The 24,128-nt window shown below is 42.7% G+C and overlaps 1 protein-coding gene across 1 annotated transcript; it reads right to left on the bottom strand.

The window, feature by feature from the left end:
* On the bottom strand, window positions 1-22,170 carry syt12 (synaptotagmin XII). The gene is made up of 8 exons (XM_083917070.1): window positions 21,766-22,170; window positions 12,266-12,326; window positions 10,730-10,923; window positions 9,245-9,649; window positions 4,286-4,501; window positions 3,325-3,445; window positions 2,567-2,700; window positions 1-1,369 (listed from the first exon to the last, which is right to left on the bottom strand). The coding sequence occupies exons 2-8, from the start codon at window positions 12,309-12,311 to the stop codon at window positions 1,196-1,198; spliced, it is 1,290 nt and encodes a 429-aa protein (XP_083773196.1). The 5' UTR covers window positions 12,312-12,326; window positions 21,766-22,170; the 3' UTR covers window positions 1-1,195.
* Between the last annotated feature and the right edge of the window lie 1,958 nt (window positions 22,171-24,128).

The raw sequence follows: 24,128 nt of genomic DNA, 5'->3' as shown, positions 1-24,128 counted from the left end.
TAATAGGGTTAGTATACTTTACATCACAAGTTAAATTCCCAGAGGTGTTTTGATAATAATGCATTGATCAGAAACGGTGTTAAACATAGTTTTGTATAAATGAACTTGGAGTCAGATGTCTATTAAAGTTGTAATACGATGAAAAACATGATTTGCACCCAGAGTTTAAACAAAAAAAAATATGAAAAAGGATGAAAAGAATGTTGTAGTACGCTATTATTTACACTGTTTAATATGCTTTTGCAACTTGTATTGCATTAATCATGGTAAAAATAGAACAATGTTATGGGATATTTATATGCTGATTACATCTGATTTGGCCACCCTGTAACAACTGCTACAAATTACACATTATTTCACCTGGATAAGAGTACCTGGATTTTTTTTTTCAAAAGCACAATAAATACTGAACATACCAAAACCTCTAGTATTTGTCAATCTCACTGTTAACGAATGACACAAGCAAATCCAATAGAGCTAACTCAACTCTCTATGCTCTAAAACCGCTACAAAATCAATCGAGTAGGCGCAATCAATGACTGGTTTGAAAAGACAAATGCGTGTTTTCCTGAAAGAGAGGCGATTCCACCCCTCCGTCCAGTCGGTCATTCTCGAGACAGCTGTTACGGGCTATAACCAGAGTAGGCACCATGCAGAGAGGGGCTTATGCCTGCTGAGGCTGGGCTCCTTTTGTTAATTAAATTCACATCAATTCCAAACTAATATTCCTGACTTTTGATAAGGGAAAAGATATCCCTATACTCGTGTCTCCTCTGTTGTTGCTGTGGTGGGCCGTATTTGAAAACTCATCAGTTGCCTTCAGTGTGTAATTTAGGTAATTTGGGATATGCACTGCTCCTGCCTAAATGACGACCCCACCCATAATGCACCTAGGCCAGAATCAAGGCAAAAACCAAAGACTGGATTTAACCGCAAACTTGATCCAAGGATCCTTAAAAACAGAGTCAGACACTGGCTTTTCATCCCTCCCCCTTACATGAAGATAAGGTGTTTACTCCAATTTGTTACTCACCAGCAGAGTGACACTTACGCCACACAGTATCTAGGGCCAAAAACCCTTATCTTACTTAAAACAGATTTGAGCATGGCACCAAATAAGGGGAGAGGTGAAAGGAAGGTTAAGAAGCGAGTGTTTTAATTGAAACAGGTCGGCTATGTGTGAGGGCAAAGAGGGCTAGATCCTGCGCAGAGGGTGCCACATGGACACGGGCTTCCTCAGAGTAGCCAGCATCTGGTTCCAGTGGGTGATCCCCATCCCGCTGGCCTCGGGGCCGATGATCACGTGACCCAGATTCTCGCCCCGGCCGTCGTCTGTGGCCTCTGCCACTGTCACCCTCAGGGAGAGTTCCTGCAAACAGCATATCACAGTTACACAACCTGCTGTATCAGCATGACTAAGCATCTTCTTTACAACGTGGTTCACCCAGATATTTTACAATATTTGCTAGTTATATTGTTTTGGGCATTTTAAACTAACCACCTCTTACTCACATTTAATTTTATTGCTGTTTCTGCTCATTTTGTATATAGCCAGAAGTGTAAGAGCAGTCACATATTTGGGCTTTAAATTTATAGTCTGATCCGTGCAATGAAAAGGCACATTTTATTCTGCAGTTAGATTTTAATGTTGTTGTCATTTATGTTTTTATTAATATTCATGGCAAATACTATTGCTCTAGGATAGCAATGTGGGTCTGTCAGCTGGACCACCACTTTGGTCCTAAAGACTGAAATATTTAAACAACTACTGGATGTATTGCTGTTACATTTTGTACAGACTCAGAGACGTCATGAGGTACATTTTTGGTTTTGAATGAAATGTCACACTGAGGTCTGTCCTGTTTTGGGTTTTTGTCCTGTGAATATCCTCTCGTTTCAGGTCACTTGCCCTTCCTCTTGTGTCACCGGTCTGACGTCCTCCCCTGATCCTTGATTGTTTCCACCTGTGGCCCCCTCCCTTCATGTGTATATAGTCTGTGTCTTTCCCTGTCTCGTTGCCAGAATATTTCGTCCGTTATGCCGAAAGTTTCCAGCCCGTTTCCACAACCTTGTTCATGTCTAGAGATCCAAGTATCCTCGTTCAGGTTTTTGTGTTTTCCCTGATTTTCCTCCTGGTCCGAGTGACTTTTGTTTTGTGTTTAATCTGCTACTTTGTGAATTGTTTTTCCTACTGGTCGGAGCGACTTTGTTTTGAGTTTTATTGGCTCAGTGCTTACCGTTTTGAATTTTGTGAATAAACACCAGCTTGACCTGCGTACCTCCGCATCTGAGTCCTCCTTCCTGCCCAGGTCTGACAAATGTCTTGACAATTTTTGGATGAATTGCTATTGCCATTAACTTTGGCGCATGCATTCATGATGATATACATTCAAGTACGACTGTCAGAGAAACTACTGGCACCACTGGATTATTATTTTGTGTCTAATATCACATTTTAGCTTTCTTATCTTCTGTCTTGACCTAAATTCCCCACATGGATTAATACATTTTCTTCTTATCATTCCCTCATTCAGGACTCGCTTGGTGCTGGAGTCTAAAGTGTCACCTGCAGTACGAGGGACGGCACAGAGAAGATCATGGCTTCATTGAAGATGGGGTTTGTGTCGTCCCTTTTGGTGGAAGTCTTCTTCTTACTGATCTTCCTGCCGTCTTGCAAAAGATACACTTTGACAAACGGATCTGATGAAAAAGAATGAGCGAATAAGATTATAAATATAATATCAAAGCTTCAAAATCCCCCAAGCCACATGCATGTACAAACACCCCCCCCCCCCACACACACACACACACACACACACACACACACACCCACACCCACCCACACACACACACCACCACCACCACAGCATGTTATAAACTCCTCATTAAAGAGAAATCAATTAGATGCACACAATTAGCTCTGTAGATGATAATGACAGTGTTTCAGTGGGTGACCTTTATTGGTACAATGTTAGAGTGGCTCTTATCTGGACCTTTAATGTGATGAACAAGTAATTTAAGACCCATCTGCCTGTCTGGATATGAATAAAAGTGTTCTCGGGAGTTGACATTAAGAGTCTGTTATTACTGAGTCAGTAAGTGTTGTGTTCGGTCATGAGATATGAGTGAGTTTGAAAGATTTGGATAGATTTGGTTATATTCAAAGGCAGGCAGACAGACACACAGATTGGTTGTATAAATACAATGCAATATAATGAGTCATAGTCATGCAAAGAGAAACAGACACTCAGGTAGCTCCCATTCACACACATGAACAAATGCAATATAAACACACTTTACAGCAAACAAAGGAATGACTCCAACCTGCAGTGTTCTTGCTGTTGGTCCACACCAGGTTCTTGCACTTCGCTACCACCACTGTGAGGCGCTCTGCTGTCGGCAAATAGCTGAGAGACAGCAGGATCTCCCCAACTGCATCCACAGCCTGTGGAGCCATTGAAGAGCATGGCAGACATGAAATGTGCTCACATATTCGTAAATGTCATAACTCTTATATACTACTATAATACTCTTACTCTAATAAACTCTTTTTATGTTTCTGCAATGACCTTTTATTATTGAATTGTAAGCTCATCATTTAAACCCAATAAGGAAATTGAATTAAAAATAGCTTAATTTAATGCATTTTTAAATCACTTATTGTTTTATTGTATCGTGCATAATCTAAATGCAAATAGTTTCTCAAAATGGATGGATTGAAAAGTGATTATAATTAAACAGGATAAAAGCCTGCGATTATTCCATGGGCACACTGCAGGCTCCACAGCCATGACACTGTTGCTGATATAAATGATGTGAGTAAGACTACAGGAGTCGTTTTGTTAATGAGGTCGACGAGGATGGAGTCTTAATTGGGACTTGATCGTTCACATTTGTTTGTAGTCAGTTTATCTCAAGGTTGGATTACCACTTAGAGTTAACTGCTAAAGTAGCATAAAGCTTCCGAATTGTTGCAAACACTGTTATGCATTTCATTTAACAAGGAATCCGCTCCAACTCATCTTTGATTCTTATTTATTGAGTATGACATGTAGTTTTGCTGATCTACCAGCAGGGGCTCTCAGACACCACCATGCTTTCTTACACATTAAAATGAATGTAGTATTTAGATACTTTAGTTAACGGTAGGACGCAGTGCATGGCGTACTGGAAATATGCTTAAAATATGACTAAAACTAAATTTTATTAAAACTACTATTTTTTCTGCATTGCATTGCATCATATCAATGTGTAGCCAATGTTACATTACTGTTTTGTAACTCACCTTATTGACATCTTGGAGGTAGAGCCAAGCATTGAATGGTCTGATGGTCAGGTCCAGGTCTGACAGCTTGAGATCTGCTACCCCTGCACTGATGTTTCGCTCATCAGCATCAATACCAAAAGCGGCACAACGCAGACTGTACTCCTCCAACAAGGACGATTCCATGGGGACGGAGAAGTGCTCATCAAAATTCACAGTGAACGCATTCGTCTGGACCTGTGAGAGGCAGAAGATGGTTAAAACGTAGGCATGTATATTTTGAGTTTAAATTGTAACATTCAACTCCCAGTCATGACCGAAAGAACGAGGTCGCGGGTACAAGCGGCTGAATTGAGTTTTCTCAGGAGGGTGGCTGGAGTCTCCCTTAGAGGGAGGGTGAGAAGTTCAGCCATCCGTGAGGAACTGGGAGTAGAGCCGCTGCTCCTTTGCGTTGAAAGGAGCCAGTTGAGGTGGTTCGAGAATCTAGCAAGGATGCCCCCTGGGCGCCTCCTTAGGGAGGTGTTCCAGGCACGCTCAGCTGGGAGGAGGCCTTGGGGAAGACCCAGGACTAGGTGGAGAGATGATATCTCCACACTGGCCTGGGAACGCCTCGGGATCCCCCAGTTAGAGCTGGTTAATGTGGCCCGGGAAAGGGAAGTTTGGGGTCCCCTGCTAAAGCTGCTGCCCCCACGACCCGACCCCGGATAAGAGGTTGAAGATGAGATGAGATGAGATGAGATGAGATGAGATGAGATGAGATGAGATTCACCTCCCAGAATTTAAACTTGAGAGGCATCACCAGACATGATATAGTTATCTGAGGTTAAGTAAGTTGACTGCTACTTATGAACAAATAGACACAGAAGAATATACACTTGCACAAAAGTCGCTGTTTGCAATGATTGTAAGATAAATCACAAGAATCAGGAAAGCCTAACTTTACAAGAAAAGATGTAGTGTAGGCTGTTACATCTGTTTGTGTCATCATCCTCTACCTGACTCACTCGACTCTGAGATTACTACTTCCACCTCATTTCAAAGGTGGTTAACTTTTCTGTTTTGGTTTTGAACTGCTCTGAAGAAATAGTACCAATAAAACTAAGGCAGTGTGCGCTGTGGACTATCCAGAATAATGCGGACATTGTTTCTGGAGAGACGTTTTTTCTAATGCAATTTTTTAATGTTAAATTATCTCAGTAAATGAGACAGTGCCAGTCAAAATCCAAGCCATAAACATCAACTGAGCTGGATACCAGGAGCAACACCAAACCAAATATGCAAAATTAAAGAGAATAATGTCTGACATAATGGAGAAGACACTGCAGAGAGGGAGTAACATTTTCTTTTCCAAGTTATCTGATAAATATGTGGTGTCTGTATTGTTGAGAACATGCAGGACATTACGAGCATGAGGTGATAACTTTCGTCACAATGCCAGACCCACGTTCCTTCACACTAGTAGACCCATCTGCACAACAACATTTTGTGTGTATATTTATCATCCAGATTAAAAATCAAGTGAATCAGACTGAAGACAGTGTGTCCTGGTCATTAGAGCACACCGTGACTACTTTAGTTTGAAGTAAGAGACAGCATTGGCTCGGTGGCTAATGCTTTTTCAGACAATCATATGCCCAAGCACATGGTGAGATGATGGGTTACAAAGCAGTCGGAAGTTACCAGGCAACTAGTAACAGCGCAGAGGATAGTGGATTTAATAATAGCATTTTTTCACATCAACGTTGTCCTTGAAGTGTGGAAATCAATGAGGTTTTTATTCTGCTAAATTGAAGAGAAACAAAATAAAACAAGAAGCATCTGCTGTGGTCGGCAGGAGTTGTTTTTCATAAAACAAAAACTCACTGTACAATAAAAGAATCGGGAATTCAGAGCACAGAGTCTGAAATCAGCCTGTGTGGTCGACCTTGGATTGTGCTTCATATCAAACAGCTGAAAAGTATCATGATCACGTACACCTACGGAAACCAGAAAAGGCCGCACTGCTGCTGCTGCTGCTGCTGCTGCTGCTGCTGCTGCGCAAATGTGTACATAAAGACATAAAGCATGCAAAACAGGCAGTATCTCTCTGCCAGCACAGCACACAGACCTGCACCTCATCTACAATATGTCTGTCTGCACTGTGAGGCGTATTGCTTTGGGGGAAAACAATGGCGATGTGTGCAGTGAAAATGAGGCAATGAAAGCTCAGCGAGAGAGAGGCATGTGTGTGTGCGTGTGTGTGTGTGTGTGTGTGTGTGTGTGTGTATGTGTGTGTGTGTCTAAGGAAGACAGAGAAAGGGAGAATGAGAGAAGAATGACATGCACATTATTAGAGGCAAAACAAAAGGAAGAGGCAGTGACGGCAAATAAATGTTGAGAACAAGAGATGAGGGGGAAATGGGATGAAAGAGGCAGTGATAGACAAGTGATGGGTGAAAACAAGAACAGTGAGAGAGATAAGAAAAGGAGCGAGAGAACGCACAGGAAAGAGAGAGCGATAAGCTGACTTGACCATTAGGGCGAGAGGAGCCGATGTCAGCATTTCTTTAGTCTTCACCAGTCCTCAACATTAAAAAGGGAGCAACAAAAGGCGCTGCTTCCATTATTATTACACCCAGCCTGAACGCATTAATACAACAAAACAACATGCTCGAGTAAGGGGATCCCTGGAGATTCTGTGTGCCGTCCCTGTCAGCCTGCACAAACTGTACAAGACACATTCTCAGGAGGTGAGATGCCGATGACTCACAGCCAGGCAGGACTTATCGAATTTTCTGGCAGAATCTGGCAAAGAGCAGAAGGCGAGGGGCAGGTGCAGCAGATGGAGGAATGTTGTCTTCCTGCTGAAAGGTCACTTCATGTCAAATTTTATGCTTTTTATGGAATTGTCTTTCCAAGAATAAGTAACAATCAATATATTTCCGCCAATATATGCATTATAAAAATACACATGATAAATCAATATTATGAGACACTAAGACAAAAGGAAACATTATAAAGCTTCCACTATCTGTAACCGCTTTTCCCAGCTGACATTGGGCAAAAGCGGGGATACACCCTGAACAGGTCGCCGACTATCACATGAACCGTTTTTGCTCACATTCACACCTACAGGCTAAAATGGTTTGCACCCAGAACACTCTTGCTGTGAGGGGACAGTGTTAACCAACTTGCCTAATTAATATATCCTATATATATTTTTAGATTATGATAGTAATTCACAATTATTAGGTATAAACTTACATATTAGTTTAACATTTCGACAACTCAAAATATGGTAATGTAATGGTGGTATTAAGTAAGTAAGTAAAGTAAGTAAGTAATTATAATAACAATGTTATTTGTAGAGATGCTTCGATACCATTTAAAAATGGGTTTTCATGCACCTATACATATATCTTAGATCACATTTCCACATAAAATTACACTCTCTACACTTCACTTACTCTTTCTACACTATCTATATTGATATCAATCATGCTAGTGTAATTTTAAGTTTTCTTAAAAATAGTTTTGTGGAAAAAATAATCGCACAGAGCTATATTATTGATTAATCCTGAAAATGAAATACTTTATCATGTTGTTTTGTTCATTGATTTGTCCCTGCGTGACCTTTCTCATTGTTAAGATTTTTATGAATGATATTTAAAAAAAAAGGATAATACTCTCATTATAATCCAAATTGCAGGAAAACATCTACACATCTCAAACACATCTACTCCTGATGAGGGTAAAGGATGTTGAAATAAGCTCCCTGACTATATTGATGCTATATCGAGGCTCCCATGGGGCTCGCTATTCAAGTAAATGAAATGGTCTCTTCCATCAGACAGAAAAGGGATTGGCTTGTCTAGCTGCAGGATCAAGCCTCTCGACCCGTGGGACATATCACTGTCTCTGTCGAAAATTCAGCCAGGGCTAAAATGTTCCACACAGTTCAAGCGAGGCAAAGCTGCCCCCTTCAGCGAGAGAGCTTCGGACGCTGCAGCCTTTACTGCGCTCCCTCAACATCAGGAGCCACTTTTATCCTCAGTCCTTTTAAGTTCAGTCACTACGGGTTAACTGCAAATAAGACATCTGAGAAGCTTTTTCAAGGAACGAGTCTCTAATCAACCAATGATTATGTCTCTAACCAATGATTATTTTATTATCTAATGATCGTATTTGAAACACAAGTTGCAATTCCTACAACATTGATATAAACCACAGATAGTATATAAAATGAACGTAGCCTCTACGTCGATGCCCATTATATTTGAAGCTGCCTCATTTCCTCTTAGCAAAACAGGGCATTGATTTTACGTTGGGAGGAGGGAGATATGCTCATCCAGCTGATGTATACTGAATAAGCAACATTAGCATGACTGCCAGGAGAGCTAGGCTATGTTTTCCAGGAGAGTCACGGGACGGGAGCGGAAATCAACTCCTGTGTCTCTAACGGAAAACACACTGGCTCCAGGAGGATAAACTTACAACACAGAAGTTTACCCTCTCTGTCTTTTGACCATTCAGTCTCCTTATATTTGTTTATCCCATAAACCACATAAAATCTGACCTAAACAGCTGATCTGCAGTGAAAATATTAAAAATACACAGTAGATCACGCCAGCCATAATCTTCTGTAGGTTATACACTCACTATTGATAAGTAGCTCATATAACCCCGCTTCAAAAAAGTCAAACTCTCCCTTTAAACTCTTTCGCTTTACCATTCAGAGGGACAACTCTGGATGCAGCCTAAACATGAAGCTGAAAAAAACAAACTCATGTCATGATCAGACAATGAAATGTGGTTGAAAGTTCCAGTAAAAACTGCTAAGTTTAAGTTTTTTGTCAAAGTGCTATTTCCAAGGTCAAGCTTTAACAATCTATTATAAGTAGCTCCACATACTGAGGAGAACCATCATATCACTTCAGCCTCTTTTCATTATGTCAAGACAAACAGAGTCACACAAGCACAAAAGGACAAAAGCTTCCTTACCCTTGTGACTCCCACACTGAGCTCCTCTGGCCCCAGCGAGACTCTGATGAAGCAGCCTGGGAAGTCTCCCTCTTCCCTCTCCAGCAGGTCTTTGCCCTGGTGCAGAGTGATGTGGAGCAGTCCCGCCCCCTGGCCTGGATGCCTGGACTGCTCATACTCGAGCGTCACCTCCAGCTGGCCAACTGTGTAGTCATGGCCAAAGTTGTTGGCGATGGAGGAAATGGAGCTGAGTGAGTCGGTGGAGATAGATCGGTTAAGCTGGGCAATGCCGGTCGGGTCCAGCTCCCTGCTCATCAGCTCCAGATGGCCCAGGTCCCTGCAACCATCCGGGGTGTCACAGAGGGCCAGGCTGGGTTTACGGCTGGAGGTGGTGGAGGTCCGCCGGTGGTTGTTGGCGGCCACTCGCTTTAGGGAGGAGTTAAGTCAGGGATAAAGAACAAAATGTGTATCCAAAGAGCAGGAGATGCGGAAAATATTTTGAAAGTTGAGATTAAGTAGTCAAATCAACTTCATTCTTACCTTAAAGCCTTTTTAACAACTTTGAATTTCTATTTTGCGATTCTTTCATCGGTTAGTTCCTAATGTGTTGTACTGGCAATAACATTAAACTTGCAATACTGCTTGTAACTGTTAACTATGGCGAGCTTGCTTATTTCTGGCCACCTCATGAAAGTGAGTATACTAAGCACCCTCCTTTAGCTCTGTCTTTGGTCTATACCAACTCTTAAAGGGAAAATATCTGCGTCTTCAGCTGCTAAATGCTCCACTATCTTCACCAATCAACCTTCATATTAATCTGCCGCAAACACTATAAGAGCGGTAAGAATGAACCAAAATAGTAAAGGCATGAGCCGCACAGCTAAAGAATGAAGTGAAGCTTGCTATAAAGCTCTGTGAGGGGAGCTGCACATTCTGGTGATAACGCTCAGTAGGTTCATCACTTTAACACAACTCAGTTTAACACAACTCTTAGTGTCATAGTCCAGATCTAAACCCCATAGAGCATCTCTGGAAAATCCTTGACAACAAAGTAATGGCTAAGAAACCCACTACAGTTACAGAACTCTGGAAGAGACTGCAAGAAGAATGGACCAAGACCAAACCAGAGCAGTGTGAGAAACTAGTGATGTCCTGCTGGCCCAGATGTGCTGAAGTCATTCAAAGCAAAACTTCCTATTCATTTTTGAATCCTATAGCCCTGAGAAAACATTGTTTAAATTTTCTCTTCTAACACAGTGGTTACTGCTCTCTAATTTTGCTCACTGTTTTGTTCCACAAAGTAAAGGTTTTTGTTGAAGTGCCTTGTTTTTTTTTTAAAAACAACAACATGGTAGTACAGCAGTGGTATAGTCTCAGCAGATATTCTATCAAATTCTGAACAATAAACAGTATTTAAGAAAAAATCAAGTATTAATAATGTGTTCTCTAATTTTGATCTCCAGTGTATATATGTTTTGTTTCTGAGTATCATGGATGTAAATTTACCTTTTGCCTGACTTCTGAGAAGGACGTTCCATATTTTTCTTGTAGATATCGATAGTCAAAGTTGGGGAAGGGGGAGGGTGCGGGGAAGGTTCCAGATTTCCACAACTTCCAGATGTTGACCCCGGCCACGCACAGCAGCACGAGGAAGCCTACCAGGTAGATCCCCACCTCCCAGCCGGGTGGGTTACGCACCACTGAAACAGACACACAAAACAACCGCTAAAGCAGGTTATCTTTACTCCAATTTCCCATTTTATATTTGATCACTGGTACAAGTGCACAGTTTGGTATAAACCCGGGACAGAGAGTTTAAAAAAGTTTTTAATTTAAGACCAGTAGGAGTCTTAAAAGGGAAATTTTGGCGTAATAGACTCCTTCCTCTTGGATTGCATTTGGTAATCGACTTGAATGGACTTTACTATGAGAAGCTGGTACCAGGGCCAGTAAGTTAGGTAAGTCTTTCAAAACACTCTTTTAATAAACTCTGGGTTCTCTAACTACATTTTTTTATGTGTAGGGTTTGGTGTTATTTTGAGCAGTATAAGTAGTTAAAAAAAGACCTTTTAATGCCTTGACCGAGCTGCCCTGAGCTAATCCGTGTTAGCCACGGCCGGCTGTTAGCGACTCTTCGGGATTTCTCCATTAATAGTTGTTACATGAAATTGTCCCAATGGCTTATTTGATGAGTGTATTTGCTGAAAAAGACCCTGGGATGATTTCACTTTAAGTTTGCAGTCACTGAGCACAGTCAGCCACTGTTTCTGGCCTTGTCAATTAGCACTGAGAATGGAGTTGACTTGGGAACAATTGGGATGCATAAAGTTCTGTGTAATTCAGTTCATAGTTTAGAACAAAATAACAGACACATTGAAACTCTGATTTGAATGAAATGCCACAGTCAATGCATCTCATGTTGCGTTTTAGAGAGAGGTTATGAGCCTGTGCTGAGGTGACGTTCTCAAGATGAATAGCTTCTGTGGGACTTTGACAGCTTTCTCTCTACTTTCTAAACAAGAGATAAGCCAATTATAGGGTTATAATGAAATAGGCTGTGAAATAGACCTGAGAGCAGATATACAAATGCATATCACTAAATTAAAAACAAAACAGTCTCATCTCTCATAGTCAGATGCACGTACGCAGGCACACACACGCGCGCACACGCATGCACACGCACACACACACACACACACACACACACACACACACACACACACACACACACACACACACACACACACACACACACACACACACACACACACACACACACACACACACACACACACACACACACACACACACACACACACACACACACACACACACACACACACACACGCACACACACACACGCACACACACACACGCACACACACACACGAACACGCACACACACACACACACACACACACACACACACACACACACACACACACACACACACACACGCACACACACACACGCACACACACACACGAACACGCACACACACACCCAGAGAAGTTAAATGATATGCTGGAACCGTCCACTCACCACTCAGATGGTAGCCTGATATATCCCCACTTGGAGCGGAGGACATGGTGCTGCAGCCAGCCTGAAAAAAAAGAATCCAAACAATAATCTGTTAAAGTGGCTTTTAATGTCAGAGACCCTAACTGTTAAGACTGTGTTCAGAACTGTTGCCAGACTTCATCTTAGACCAAACTCCAGAAAGAAATATCTAGCACAATAATAATGGAATAATAACTAGAATTCAGCCTTTTAGTTGATATCCTCGCTCTAGTTTGTCGCTGTATAAGAGCGGCTTTTGCCCTGTTTATTTCATTTGTCGAAGTTTAGCCTCAACATCACTTGTTCTTCTCTGTCTTTTGTGGCAGATTGTGACCCTTGCTTTTGAGGTTGCATACTGCCCCCTACTTTACCAGAGGCATTGTCCATGTTAGACCTAGCAGTTTTTCAGAATAAAAGTCCTCTGCTGCTCTCATGATTTTATTGGTCAGGACAAATGCACATGTTCTTAACATTAATGGGGACATGTCCCCCACATTATTATGTTTTACAGAGTATAATTAAATAACCTTAGTACAACGTCTCAGTCTAACCCTTCAACATGGATCAGAGTCAACATTAACCGGCTTTGGGCCAAATGGCAAAATCTATGGGAACCTTACAAACCTGTACTGTAAGCAGTTCCCCAAGTACAGTTACTTGCACTAAAGGGCTTCTGTACTTCACATTAACTGTAGGAGCATGCAGCTTTTAGGTTTGTTTAGTTTACAGTCTTAAAAATAGCAGCAGGCGTTGTTTTTCAAGAGAGAAGAGAGAGCAATATTTTCCTGTGCCCCTCTTCCTCCGCAAACTGCAAAATAAAAAGCGATGGGCGCTGGCGTGTGACTCATTCCTCCACCCAACCTCCCCTCCTGCTCCCCCTCTCCCCATATCTCAGTGGCTTGGGGAAACGGGAGCATTACACTAATGATATAGAAAAGGCTCGGGGGGGTGGGGTGGGGTGGGGGGTTGTCGGAACTCAATTCTGCTGAGCGCTTTGCAGACCACAACCATGCAGGCCAATTAAAGTGGCTGACGCAGTGCAGGGCCCACTGACAGCTGCTGATATGCCATTAGCAAAGAACGGGGAATCTCTATCGGAGAGGCAAGTGTGAGCAACGCCCCCCCAACTTGGCCCGGCATCGCTCAGATCAGCTTGGCTTAAGGTAACATATGAGTGTAGAGGAGGTCCAGAGGAAGCTTGGGAGAAGGAAGAAGACGAAGGAGGATGGGTGGGAGAGAACAAGAGAGAGAGAGAGAGAGAGAGAGAGAGAGAGAGAGAGAGAGAGAGAGAGAGAGAGAGAGAGAGAGAGAGAGAGAGAGAGAGAGAGAGAGAGAGAGAGAGAGAGAGAGAGAGAGAGAGAGAGAGAGAGAGAGAGAGAGAGAGAGAGAGAGAGAGAGAGAGAGAGAGAGAGAGAGAGCAAGACAGATCTAGTAGATAACAATGAGGCAGCGTGGGCGCTCTGGTGTCTCAGTGGGCTTAAGGTGGCAGAATACTTACAATGACATCCAACTTGTCTGAAATAGAAATACATTTGAAAACATGGAGGGAGGCACACGTTTGATTTAAGGAATTGGATATCATTTGATCAGTCCAAAAAGTGAAATCATCCTCTAACATAGTACTTCCCAATGTATCTGAAAGTAAAGTATCACTTTATCAACACAAGCCGTTATCTTCCAAATGTGTTTATTTAAACTGATTAAAATGGATCAGTTCTGGTTTCACAAGAGCAGATACTAGAGAGTTGGAGATTCCAGGCTTCCCGGCACGCTGCCTCCAACAGCAAACATTAGCCAGCTTGTGACCTTTGCTGCTTATTGTCTCCACTTTCTTTCCCATTTCCCTCATCACCATCCAACATAAAATCTAAGCAGACGCACAAAGTGTGATCAGTAGGTTGGTGTGAGGGGCCTAAAAATAGTTTGTGTAATAAACTCACAGAAAGAAAAAGGAAAAACAGACTGGAACTAGAGCAAGAAGTACAGTCTTCACCTAAATCATGATTATTTCCTTATGTTCCTTTCATGTCTCATTTCCACGATATTACCGATGTCAGTTTCTCCTTTAGATGTGAGACTTTCCTGTCTGCTGACGGCTAATTATCGCACTGTTGTGAGGGGAAAGATGAGCATTTGCATAAAAGCTTTTCGACTGATGTGTCATCTTCATGCCCACATGAGCTCCGCTCTCACGCTCCCTTAGATTTATCTCACTAGTGGTGCAGGGATTCCGCGTATGATAGCATTCCTCATGAAGCTTAAAACAACCGTCTTCCTCCAGTGCACACAGAGAGCACTTGTGCGGAGGACGTTTTAATTACCAAGATATGCATGAAATGAATATCTTGTCATAATGTCAGCTCGGTAAACAGGCTGTGATGAGCGTTAAGTGGCGTGTGAGTAATGCAATGGAAGAGAGCGCGTGAAATTTGTGAAACTTCGTTTTCCTGAACAGTATGGAGGCTGTCAAAGGAAAAATGAACACAAAGGAAAAGTCAGAGTAAACAACCACGTAAACCACTGTTTGATTATCAATACTGAAACGCCAAGAGAGGACATTATGGGGTGAAAAGTCACGTTCAGATTCAGATCGGTAAGTTGCTGGGAAAACTTTGAAAAACGTAATATTTAGTGGTGACGTTTTCCTCCAAACTGTATGGATGTGTTTGCACAAGTGATGGGTATGATGTTGTTAATGTAGTAGCAGTTTGGGCAGTTCAATTTTAATTTCAAAATAGTTCATTATAATTGAATTTTCTTTTCATTGTTTATATGGATTGCCATTATTTGTTGCATTGGCATCAAGTGCTCTTCCTAAGGTCTAAATTACAGCAATAGCACAATCATTTTGTTAAACGTTAAAATTCACTCATGATCTTAGAAACAGTCGTCTGACAACCTGTGGAGTCTTTGTAAAGGTAGCGGTAATGCGCTGAGAAACACAGCAATGCACCACGAAAGGCAGTGAAGAAGACTTTCCATATTTCGGAGCGTGCTTGGGCTCAAAATCCGCCTTGCATCGTAACTCACAGCCATTAATCCAGTCATTTCTCATGCTTCTTTATCTTTATTTTTTCCTTTTATCCAGTAATCGTGTTACAATCATAGCTCTAGGAGTGAGTGTGTACTTTAGACTCTTTTATCGTAGTGTAAAATGTGTCTTTGTTCCTTTGGTTTCTCTGTGGTCTGGTGCAGGGTCGCCATCAAAAATCCCTTTACCTAAGGAGGAAACAGACACTACCAGTCAGCTGCCTCTGTGTCTCCAGCTGCAGCTCAAACACAAACAGCAAACCCAATGCACCTGCTCAGAGAGCAGATTCTGCACACGGGTGTCATAGCTCTTGCTGCCAGGAAGCAGGAAAACAAGAAAATCCCTCTATTGGAGCTGCATGTTAAAAGAGGTTAGATCAATAGGAACAGCCACATTGATTTATGTCCACACACATGCACAAAGAGGAGAAATAAGGAAAGAAGAAAGGAGAGGTTAGATATGGAGAGAAGTGAGACAAGGATGAGATAATAGAAAGAAGTGATGGGGGGAAAAAAGAGATGAGGTGTTGAAAAAGAAATACGAAACAGAGAGCAGCTGGGAAGAGAAGAAGGAGGAGGGGAAGTGATCACAGGCCTGTCAGCTAGCTCTCCCAACAACTGATCAATCAACTATGCTTTTAATCTCGCCCAATGACTCCTAATCAAATTAACTGCCTCACTGCCGCATTCAGTTAAACAGCCAGATAAAACACTGCACAGCAATCTCTCTGTCTTAACTCCTCACATATCTGTCTGTTTCCATGCCAGCCACACTTTGACTCTCTGGCATAGACAGCTCATTTGGTGCATGGTTAAGTAAAAGTAGCATTGCACCGGCTGGCGCCGGCTTTTAAATGTCAGCGGCGGCGCCAGGCCAGCTGAGACAGGAAGAACCAGCCCGCTGCAGCCAATCAGCTCAATCACTCAGTTAAAACAACAAACCCTGAACTTCAACTTTGTTTTTGGCAAGGTTACTCTCTTTCTAAAGGCTTTATAGGCCGCTATAACTGTGACAAAGGCACTGAAACCACAAACATTTATGCTGCAGTCTGTAAAGGATGTTCACAGAAGTGTCTACAGACATTGCTAGCAGCTCTGTGAGGCTGACCTGAGGCACAGCAGTGCTGTGAGGTAAATGCTCTTCTCAGCCTGCTAAATTGTTTACAATGCTAACAGGTTGATGTTTGCCAAGTTCACCATCTTAGTTTAGCATGCTTTCATTTTTTTAATTAGCACTAAACACAAAGTACAGCTGAGGCCGATGGGAATGTCATTAGTTTGGTCATAAAACAAACTGCTGGATAAACTGAAATGATACTGGATCACTAAAGTTATTATAATTCATCTTCAGGGAGACACAAATGCATATTTCACAACAATCAGCCCCGGCTCTGACATGTCTAACAGTAAAATGTTTGCTTGAGCTAAGGAGGTTACGTTTTAGTTGATCTGCAGAATGTTTTGGAAATATATAATTTGTTTCCATCGAATCTAGTCCACCTTGGATTAACAAACAAGATTAATGTGGACCACCAAAATATTTATTTTTTTATACTTTATTTTAACCATAGCTATGAAACATGCAGATACTTGACTCTTTTTAAAAGATGATGTTTGCAAAGTGGAAATAATGGAAAAGGCATCTTTGTGTGTAACAGCAAGCAGATAATCGTTTGCTGTCTGTTTACATTGATTATTCAGTCGAGAGCTACTTTAACAACTGGACTTTGATTTGTCAATGAAATCTGGTATTTTTATATGTTCCCTCCTTTACCAGAGACAGACAACCGCTCTTTCTCTGAACCACATGAAACATCAGAATGTAGAAATGAGAGACAAACACAAATCAAACCAGACAAATGGAAACAGGACGCTTGTTTAGTTTGATTAACTACTAATAGAAAAAAAAAAATCATGACCGAAAGCACGAGGTCGCGGGTATAAGCGGCCAGAATGGGTTTTCTCAGGAGGGTGGCTGGAGTCTCCCTTAGAGAGAGGGTGAGAAGTTCAGCCATCAGTGAGGAACTCGAAGTAGAGCCGCTGCTCCTTTGTGTTGAAAGGAGCCAGTTGAGGTGGTTCGGGCATCTAGTAAGGATGCCCCCTGGCAGTGTAGGTGTTCCAGGCACGTCCACCTGGGAGGAGGCCTCAGGGAAGACCCAGGACCAGGTGGAGAGATTATATCTCCACACTGGCCTGGGAACGCCTTGGGATCCCCCAGTTAGAGCTGGTTAATGTGGCCCGGGAAAGGGAAGTTTGGGGTCCCCTGCTAAAGCTGCTGCCCCCACGACCTGATCCAGGATAAGAGGCTGAAGATGAGATGAGATGAGATGAGTTATGTAAAATAATATGTTTTGTCTTATGTTATCCTGAAAAAATGATGAAAGAGCACATGTCATTTTCTGGAATCAGCTGGATCATGGTTTCACACACGCTGATGCATCCTAAAACAACCCCAGTCAGCAGGGTACTGAGCGTTTCCCATATATTTTCACACCTGGATGAACTTTTTCCATGTCCCTGATTGTTCATCTCTTTTGCTCATAACTCATTATACCTGCTACTTACGCTAATACAGGACAGGGAAAGCACTTAGTGCAACAAGAACGTCTGTCCGACCCGACTTAATGTTTTAGAAAAAGGTTCATTCACTCTCATTAATGTGGAGGTGGGTGGAAGCTTAAATTATCTAAAGTGGGGAAGAGCCGTGATTTGAAGCCAAGCCACAGCTTTATTGATTAACTATTAAGTATCTGCAGGCGGATCCAAAATATTTTTGGACAGTATCACAGTTTGTATGCTCCCGCTCTGCGTCCTAGGTTACTTTGAAATGCTCAGGACACAGATGGAACAGAAGAGATTAACAATGTTGGAGCCCCAGCTAGTTAACTGCTGTGGCGTGGCCGTTGGAACCAAACTGATATTAAAATGCCTGCCAACACATATGTTGCACCAATCAAATTACTGGACCAGAGAATGTCAATTGGTTAAAACCTCAAATCCACATCTCGGAGAGCAGTAGTGTACTCGCAGTGTGCTGTCACTGCACTGAAATCAAAACAAACAGCAAAAATAAATCAATGGTTGTCAGAAGAAAAACTGCATTTTGAGGCGGTAGAGAGTGCACCCCGTATAGGTTCAGTCCTTGGCAGTGGCCCCGGTTTGAATCAGACACATGGCCCAAGCATTTTAATTTCAGTTCGACTTTTAATTCAATTCAATTTCAATTCAATTTTATTTACGGTGCCAAATCATAACAAAAGTTATCTCAGGACACTTTACAAACTCGGTAAAGACCACACTCTATGACTTATTTATGATAAACATAGACCCAACAATTCCCCCGTAGAGTACGGTGGCAACGAAAACCTTTCCTGTAACAGGCAGGAACGTCAGACAGACCCAGCCCTGTGGAGGACGGACATCTGTCTGCACCGTTTAGGGAGGAAGAAAATGATACTGGATTTAGTTTAGTATATTTTCATCCGCATAAGATGAGCAGCTTAAAACCTGCAACATGTTTTTGGAAAATAAGAAAAAGTTAAAGGACATTTTTGGAAATTATATTTTCTAATTATCTCTCTTGCCAAGAGTTAGATGAGAAGATTGATACCACTCTCACGTCTGTACGGTAAATATGTAGGCGGAGCAAGCAGCCGGTTAGCTTAATGTAACTTAGCGTGAGCGAGAGTGGAAACTCTTTGGACTCGAAGGTAACAAAATCTGCCTACCAGAACCTCTCAAGCTCACTAATAACACCACTATTGGCTGAAACTTCTCCCTGATAGTGTGTGAAATAGCCCTTCACATTTTCCCCTATAAAACTGCAAATAGTCATTTTTACACTTTGGATTTTGTATGGAATAAACTAATATAACACTTGTAAGTAATGGGCTTTTTCTCTAGAGCCAGGCTAGTTGTTTCCCCCTGATCTTGCCATGTATTTACAATACAGATGTGGCGGTGTTTAACATGGTTTAATACCTGATAAGTTCTGGGAGTCTCAATCTCATTAACATGATTGAATAAGCGCTACTTTATTTTTATGATTCTCCAGCACGCCGAGTTTTCAAGGAGAAGTGAGCTGTAGCTAGCTACATTTGGCAGCAAACTGCTAGGACCCCATGCATTCACCATAAAATGAGGCCATCCATTTAATGATCTATTCTGGAAATATTAGCAGTGCTACATTAAGGTGTAAGCCACCACTCGATCTCAGGGAAGAAGCACTTTGATAATGGCAGAGTGCCTTTAGGTGTTACAGTATACTGACAGAGACGCATATCTCTAGGATTCGTCTAAGTGCTCTCAGTTTTCTTAATGTAATAACGCTTTTCTTCTGAGGAGTTCAATAGGGACACAGGAAGGGAAAGGTGCTGTCAGTGTGTGTGTGTGTGTGTGTGTATAGAAGTAGGGGAAGCCCATGACAGTGATCGAGAAAGAGAGTTGTTGTTAAATGAATGGCTGAGATGATTGCAAGTGCTGGTGGAGGAATTGAATTCTGAGCAGGTCGTATTTCAGCCCGGCGAGGAGGAGGCGAGAGTCCCGGTGAGACACACACACACACACACACACACACACACACACAAACACGCATGCACGCATGCACGCACACTCGCACACACACGGCTGTTTTATCTCTACTGTCAAGCCAATTCACACAGACCGCTGGAACACACGCATAGAGCTGGAGAGGTCTCAGAGTGTTGAGATCATGTTAAAATGATTTTTTCTTAGCTCTGAGGGGCAGAAAGTCTTCTCCCACACGTCTTTATACTGTTAATAGATGCAAAAAGCTTTCCCCTTAATCACACGACATTTCATTTTTCTGATGGAACACAGAGAGGAAGCCAAGAGGTAAAGAACAAAAATCATCAGTGCGCGCCGCTTCAAGTGGAAACAGGACGCCTACAAAGCCAAGAAAGTGTTAGAAAGACAATCACTCAACTTAAGTGCTAGTAAAGGGGAGTACAACTATCTCCAGAAGTCACACAGACACCCACACAATCTAAACCGGACACCAACCAGTTTACATTTAGTTGTTTTCACGTGCCATTCTCAACGTTTTACAGCTTGTGACCCTTTAAAGCAAAGCAATGTCAACTCATGAGACACTTGTCACAGGTTACACAGATTGGTTTTGTCATTTTATGCCTTTATTTGTCAGGACAGCTGAAGGTTGATAGGAAATTGGGGGGTAGAGGGAGAGCGAGCAGCAAAGGGCCACAGGTCGGCGTCGAACCTGGGCTGCTGTTCGACCAGTTTTAAACAAAAAGTGATTTTATATTTTTTTGGATTGCTTACTTTGAATAATTTTTTGGGGCCTTAAATGGTAAAACTATCTTATATGTCATGTTAAGGGACGTCCTGTTGGTCTCGATGGTTAAAGCACCAACAATGAACCACAACCACCCTCATTTGACGAGGACAGGGATCTTAGTTGTATCTCTCTCTCTCCCCTCATTTCCCGTCATCTCTTTATGGTCGACTTCATAGGCATCAAAGGCTCCCCAAAAGCACTTACAGTAGACTCATTCAACTCAACTTAATTATTCTTTGATCACAAATTTCATCACTTCATTTCATTCATGTTGTACCGCAGATCACACAGGCTGAGATCACTAAGTTCTTACACAGATGTTTGTATTAGAATCTAATATAACACTGAAGGTTTTTTGGCTACATGTATTAATATTCCGCAAAATTAGATATCGTTTTTGGTTATGGTGCCAAAACTCAGGAATTACAACTGGAGCAATACAACCACGTCAATCCCAGTGATTGAGCCCCAAATCATGAATTTACCTCAAAGGGCTCGACACTGTCTATCCTTAGACTCTCAAAGACGCACAGACTTGCAATGGTTTCCCCTTAAGGCTTTAAGATTAGGAGCAGCTCAAAAAAGCAGAGTGAAGTCTCCTCTGCAAACAAAAGACTGGCTGAACCTGACTTTTCCACAACATGAAAGCTGCTCATCAAACCTGCACCAAGTTTGTTTTTTTTAAGGCCAGTTTTCAGTTGGAGTTCAGCAGAGTGTTGCTGAACGGACAGCTCCTGCTGCACGGGGTGCCATTTGTGATCACTCCTTAAAGCCCTGTGACCGCTGAAGGCTGCCATGAGCATCACTTCACTCCCACAGCCAATAACCTGCTCCCAGTTCAGCTCGACTTGCGGTGCGAATCAATATTTGGGTCGACTGGGAGAAACGATTAGAGTCACGGAAACGCCGTGCCAGAAAAGCCTGCCATCCCGTCTGCTGAGATGCATTCACACGAGCTAATGCCTCGCACGCTTTAAATTAATCCCTTCACTATCAACAAAGAAGCAGAGGAGAAAAAGACGCATGCAAGTCCCAAGTCTCGCCATGATGCATGTGGCGTGTTGTGCACAGAGGAGTGCAGGAGCGCATGTGTGGTCGATGGGGCCAAATGGCCTGAGTGAGCAGCGTTTCTTACCCAGAGTTTTCTTTTGGTGCAGTAGGGAAGAAGGAGGAGGAGGAGGAGGAGGAGGAGAAGGAGGAGGAGGGGGGTAGACCAACTCCACCGCTCTCCCTTCTTCAGGCGCCTCTCTCCATCCAATGATACCGGTGCCGGTCCGGTCTATGTATCCCGGGGGTGGTGTAGGGGAGGGAGACGGTGTTCACACTCCTCCCTTTTCAGCGCATTGGGAACCTTTGAGACGCGGTCAGCTGGGGGGAGGAAGATGAGCGAAAGGTTGATGAAGAGGAGGAGGATTTATCTTCCACTCGGAGGTGTCCGTCTGTTTTTGCCGCTGTTCGTTGGAGTGTGAAAAGCTGCAGCCAGAGGCATTTCTGTAGCTCACCCCCCGACCGACCGACCGACCGACTGCAGAAACCCAAGTCCCACCCCTGCAGCGCAACTTCCACCGCCGGGCCGCTCGATAACACGACCACCGCCTCCTCCTCCGAGGCTCCACAGCAGCAACAGAACAGAAGAAGAGGACCTGCGTGCTGCACACACACACATTCACTCACAAAGTGTGCTGTTACGCAACGGGTGCACGGGGGGGGAGACTGGGATGGGAGGTGTGAGAGTGTATTTCAGGGACACCCAAACTTTTCTTGCTTACCACCCCTTCTCAAACTGATGCCTACAGAAACCCTCCTGATCCCTCAGACTGAAAAAGTCCGTCCCAAGAACAAACCTCCTCCTCCTCTTCATCATCATCATCATCATCATCATCATCATCATCATCCTGAGCATTTCGGCGTTGATGATTCAGTGTGAAATTACATAACTGTCTACACTGGAGATGACACCTCTGATAGCAGAACACTCATCTCTATTCATCATTAGGCCTCACCCCTCGCCATGCAGTGAAGCCCCTACACAACAAACACAAGTGATTAAGTCAAATCACTACGACCCCCAGTTTGGCCTGCTTTGACCTCATTCATCCAGATTATTGATTCAGTAAACTGATCATAGTACAGGTAATAAACCCACTGGAGCATCCTCAAAGCAATTTCAGTCGAAAGCCACTGGAACTGAAATTGCTTTGAGGATAACAGTGACCTGGACAGATGAGAGTATTCACATATGCCTACTGGAGCATCACTCTGGATCCAGATTGATGGACGTGAGGACTGCGAAATGCAGTGGATTTAACATGGGCACTAATGTTTCCAGTGGGTCTTGGAAAAGATGCACAACACCAACACTGTAAAGTGTTATAATAAACCCTTTTACTTACATCAGATACTGTGCTCTACTTTCACACATATTCATTTGATCTCTGATGATTTGTCTACCTTAAACTGTGTGTGTGTGTGTGTGTGTGTGGAGGATCCAGATTTATCTTTGGTGGCCATGTTCTCTGCTGCTGCTGTGACGCTGGATGGTTGATGAAGACATAAAAACAAACAGAGCATAATGAACAGGAACAATGAGACTAAAACTCAACTTTGTTTGCCATCAGCAGTGCTGTCGGATGAAACAAAGCTCTCATCTGGAACTCAGTCCTTTTCCTGACGTGCAAGGTTAAATACACTAAACCTGAAACGACAGAAATGGTCATGAAGCATCCTTAGGACCCAGATAATCTGTAAAACACCTTCTGTAAACCTTCTCATTTTTCAGTTGAAAAGATTAGTGAGACAGCTGACCAAGACACACTTTGTTAGATAACAGTGTGATCAGTTTAAACAGCACCGTCTGATCTCTTCAGTTCCACTTTGTCCTTATGAGACACTGTAAATGCCTCCTTGTTTGTCCAGCAAAATTCCTACAGCATGTTTTCACAGCTTTCAGCCACGCTGAGCAGCTGAGGGGTGGTGCATCCTGGTCTTTCTTTGCCTTTCGAATGTCTCCATCTGGTGGTGGAGCTGCTGCGGTGCTGTTGGCACAGAAATACCTTAGGTTCGAATAAAAGCAATGTGAAAAAAACATCTACCAAGTATGTGTGACTCATACTTGCCCGGTTTTTTTAAGATGAACAAGATAAGACAAGTCAATAAGATGCTTTAGTTAGGCGTATACTCCCTCCAAGATCACACCCTCTTAGACATCAAAGTCGAGGACTTTCCAAGCCAAATTCCCTCAAAATCAAGGGCCCAACGTGGTGTAGTTTGAGATAGGATCAAGGTTAATTGCTATTACGGTACAAATGATAATTATAGTGCGAATAAGTCTGGCTGCAGTAAACACACACACACAGACTGAAATACAAAAAGGTATATACGTTTCTATTCATGCAGAAAATTACCTATTTATGTGTATTTTCAGAAGCTTTAAACCTTTTCCCCCATTGAGTTAAATTCAAATACATCTTGAATCTAATATCCTGAAAAACCTCCACC

This window comes from Echiichthys vipera (assembly GCF_963691815.1).
Source record: "Echiichthys vipera genome assembly, chromosome: 7".
Lineage (NCBI taxonomy): Eukaryota > Metazoa > Chordata > Actinopteri > Perciformes > Trachinidae > Echiichthys > Echiichthys vipera.
The sequence above is the reverse complement of the archived record's forward strand: the minus strand, read 5'-3'. Positions and strand labels throughout refer to the sequence as shown.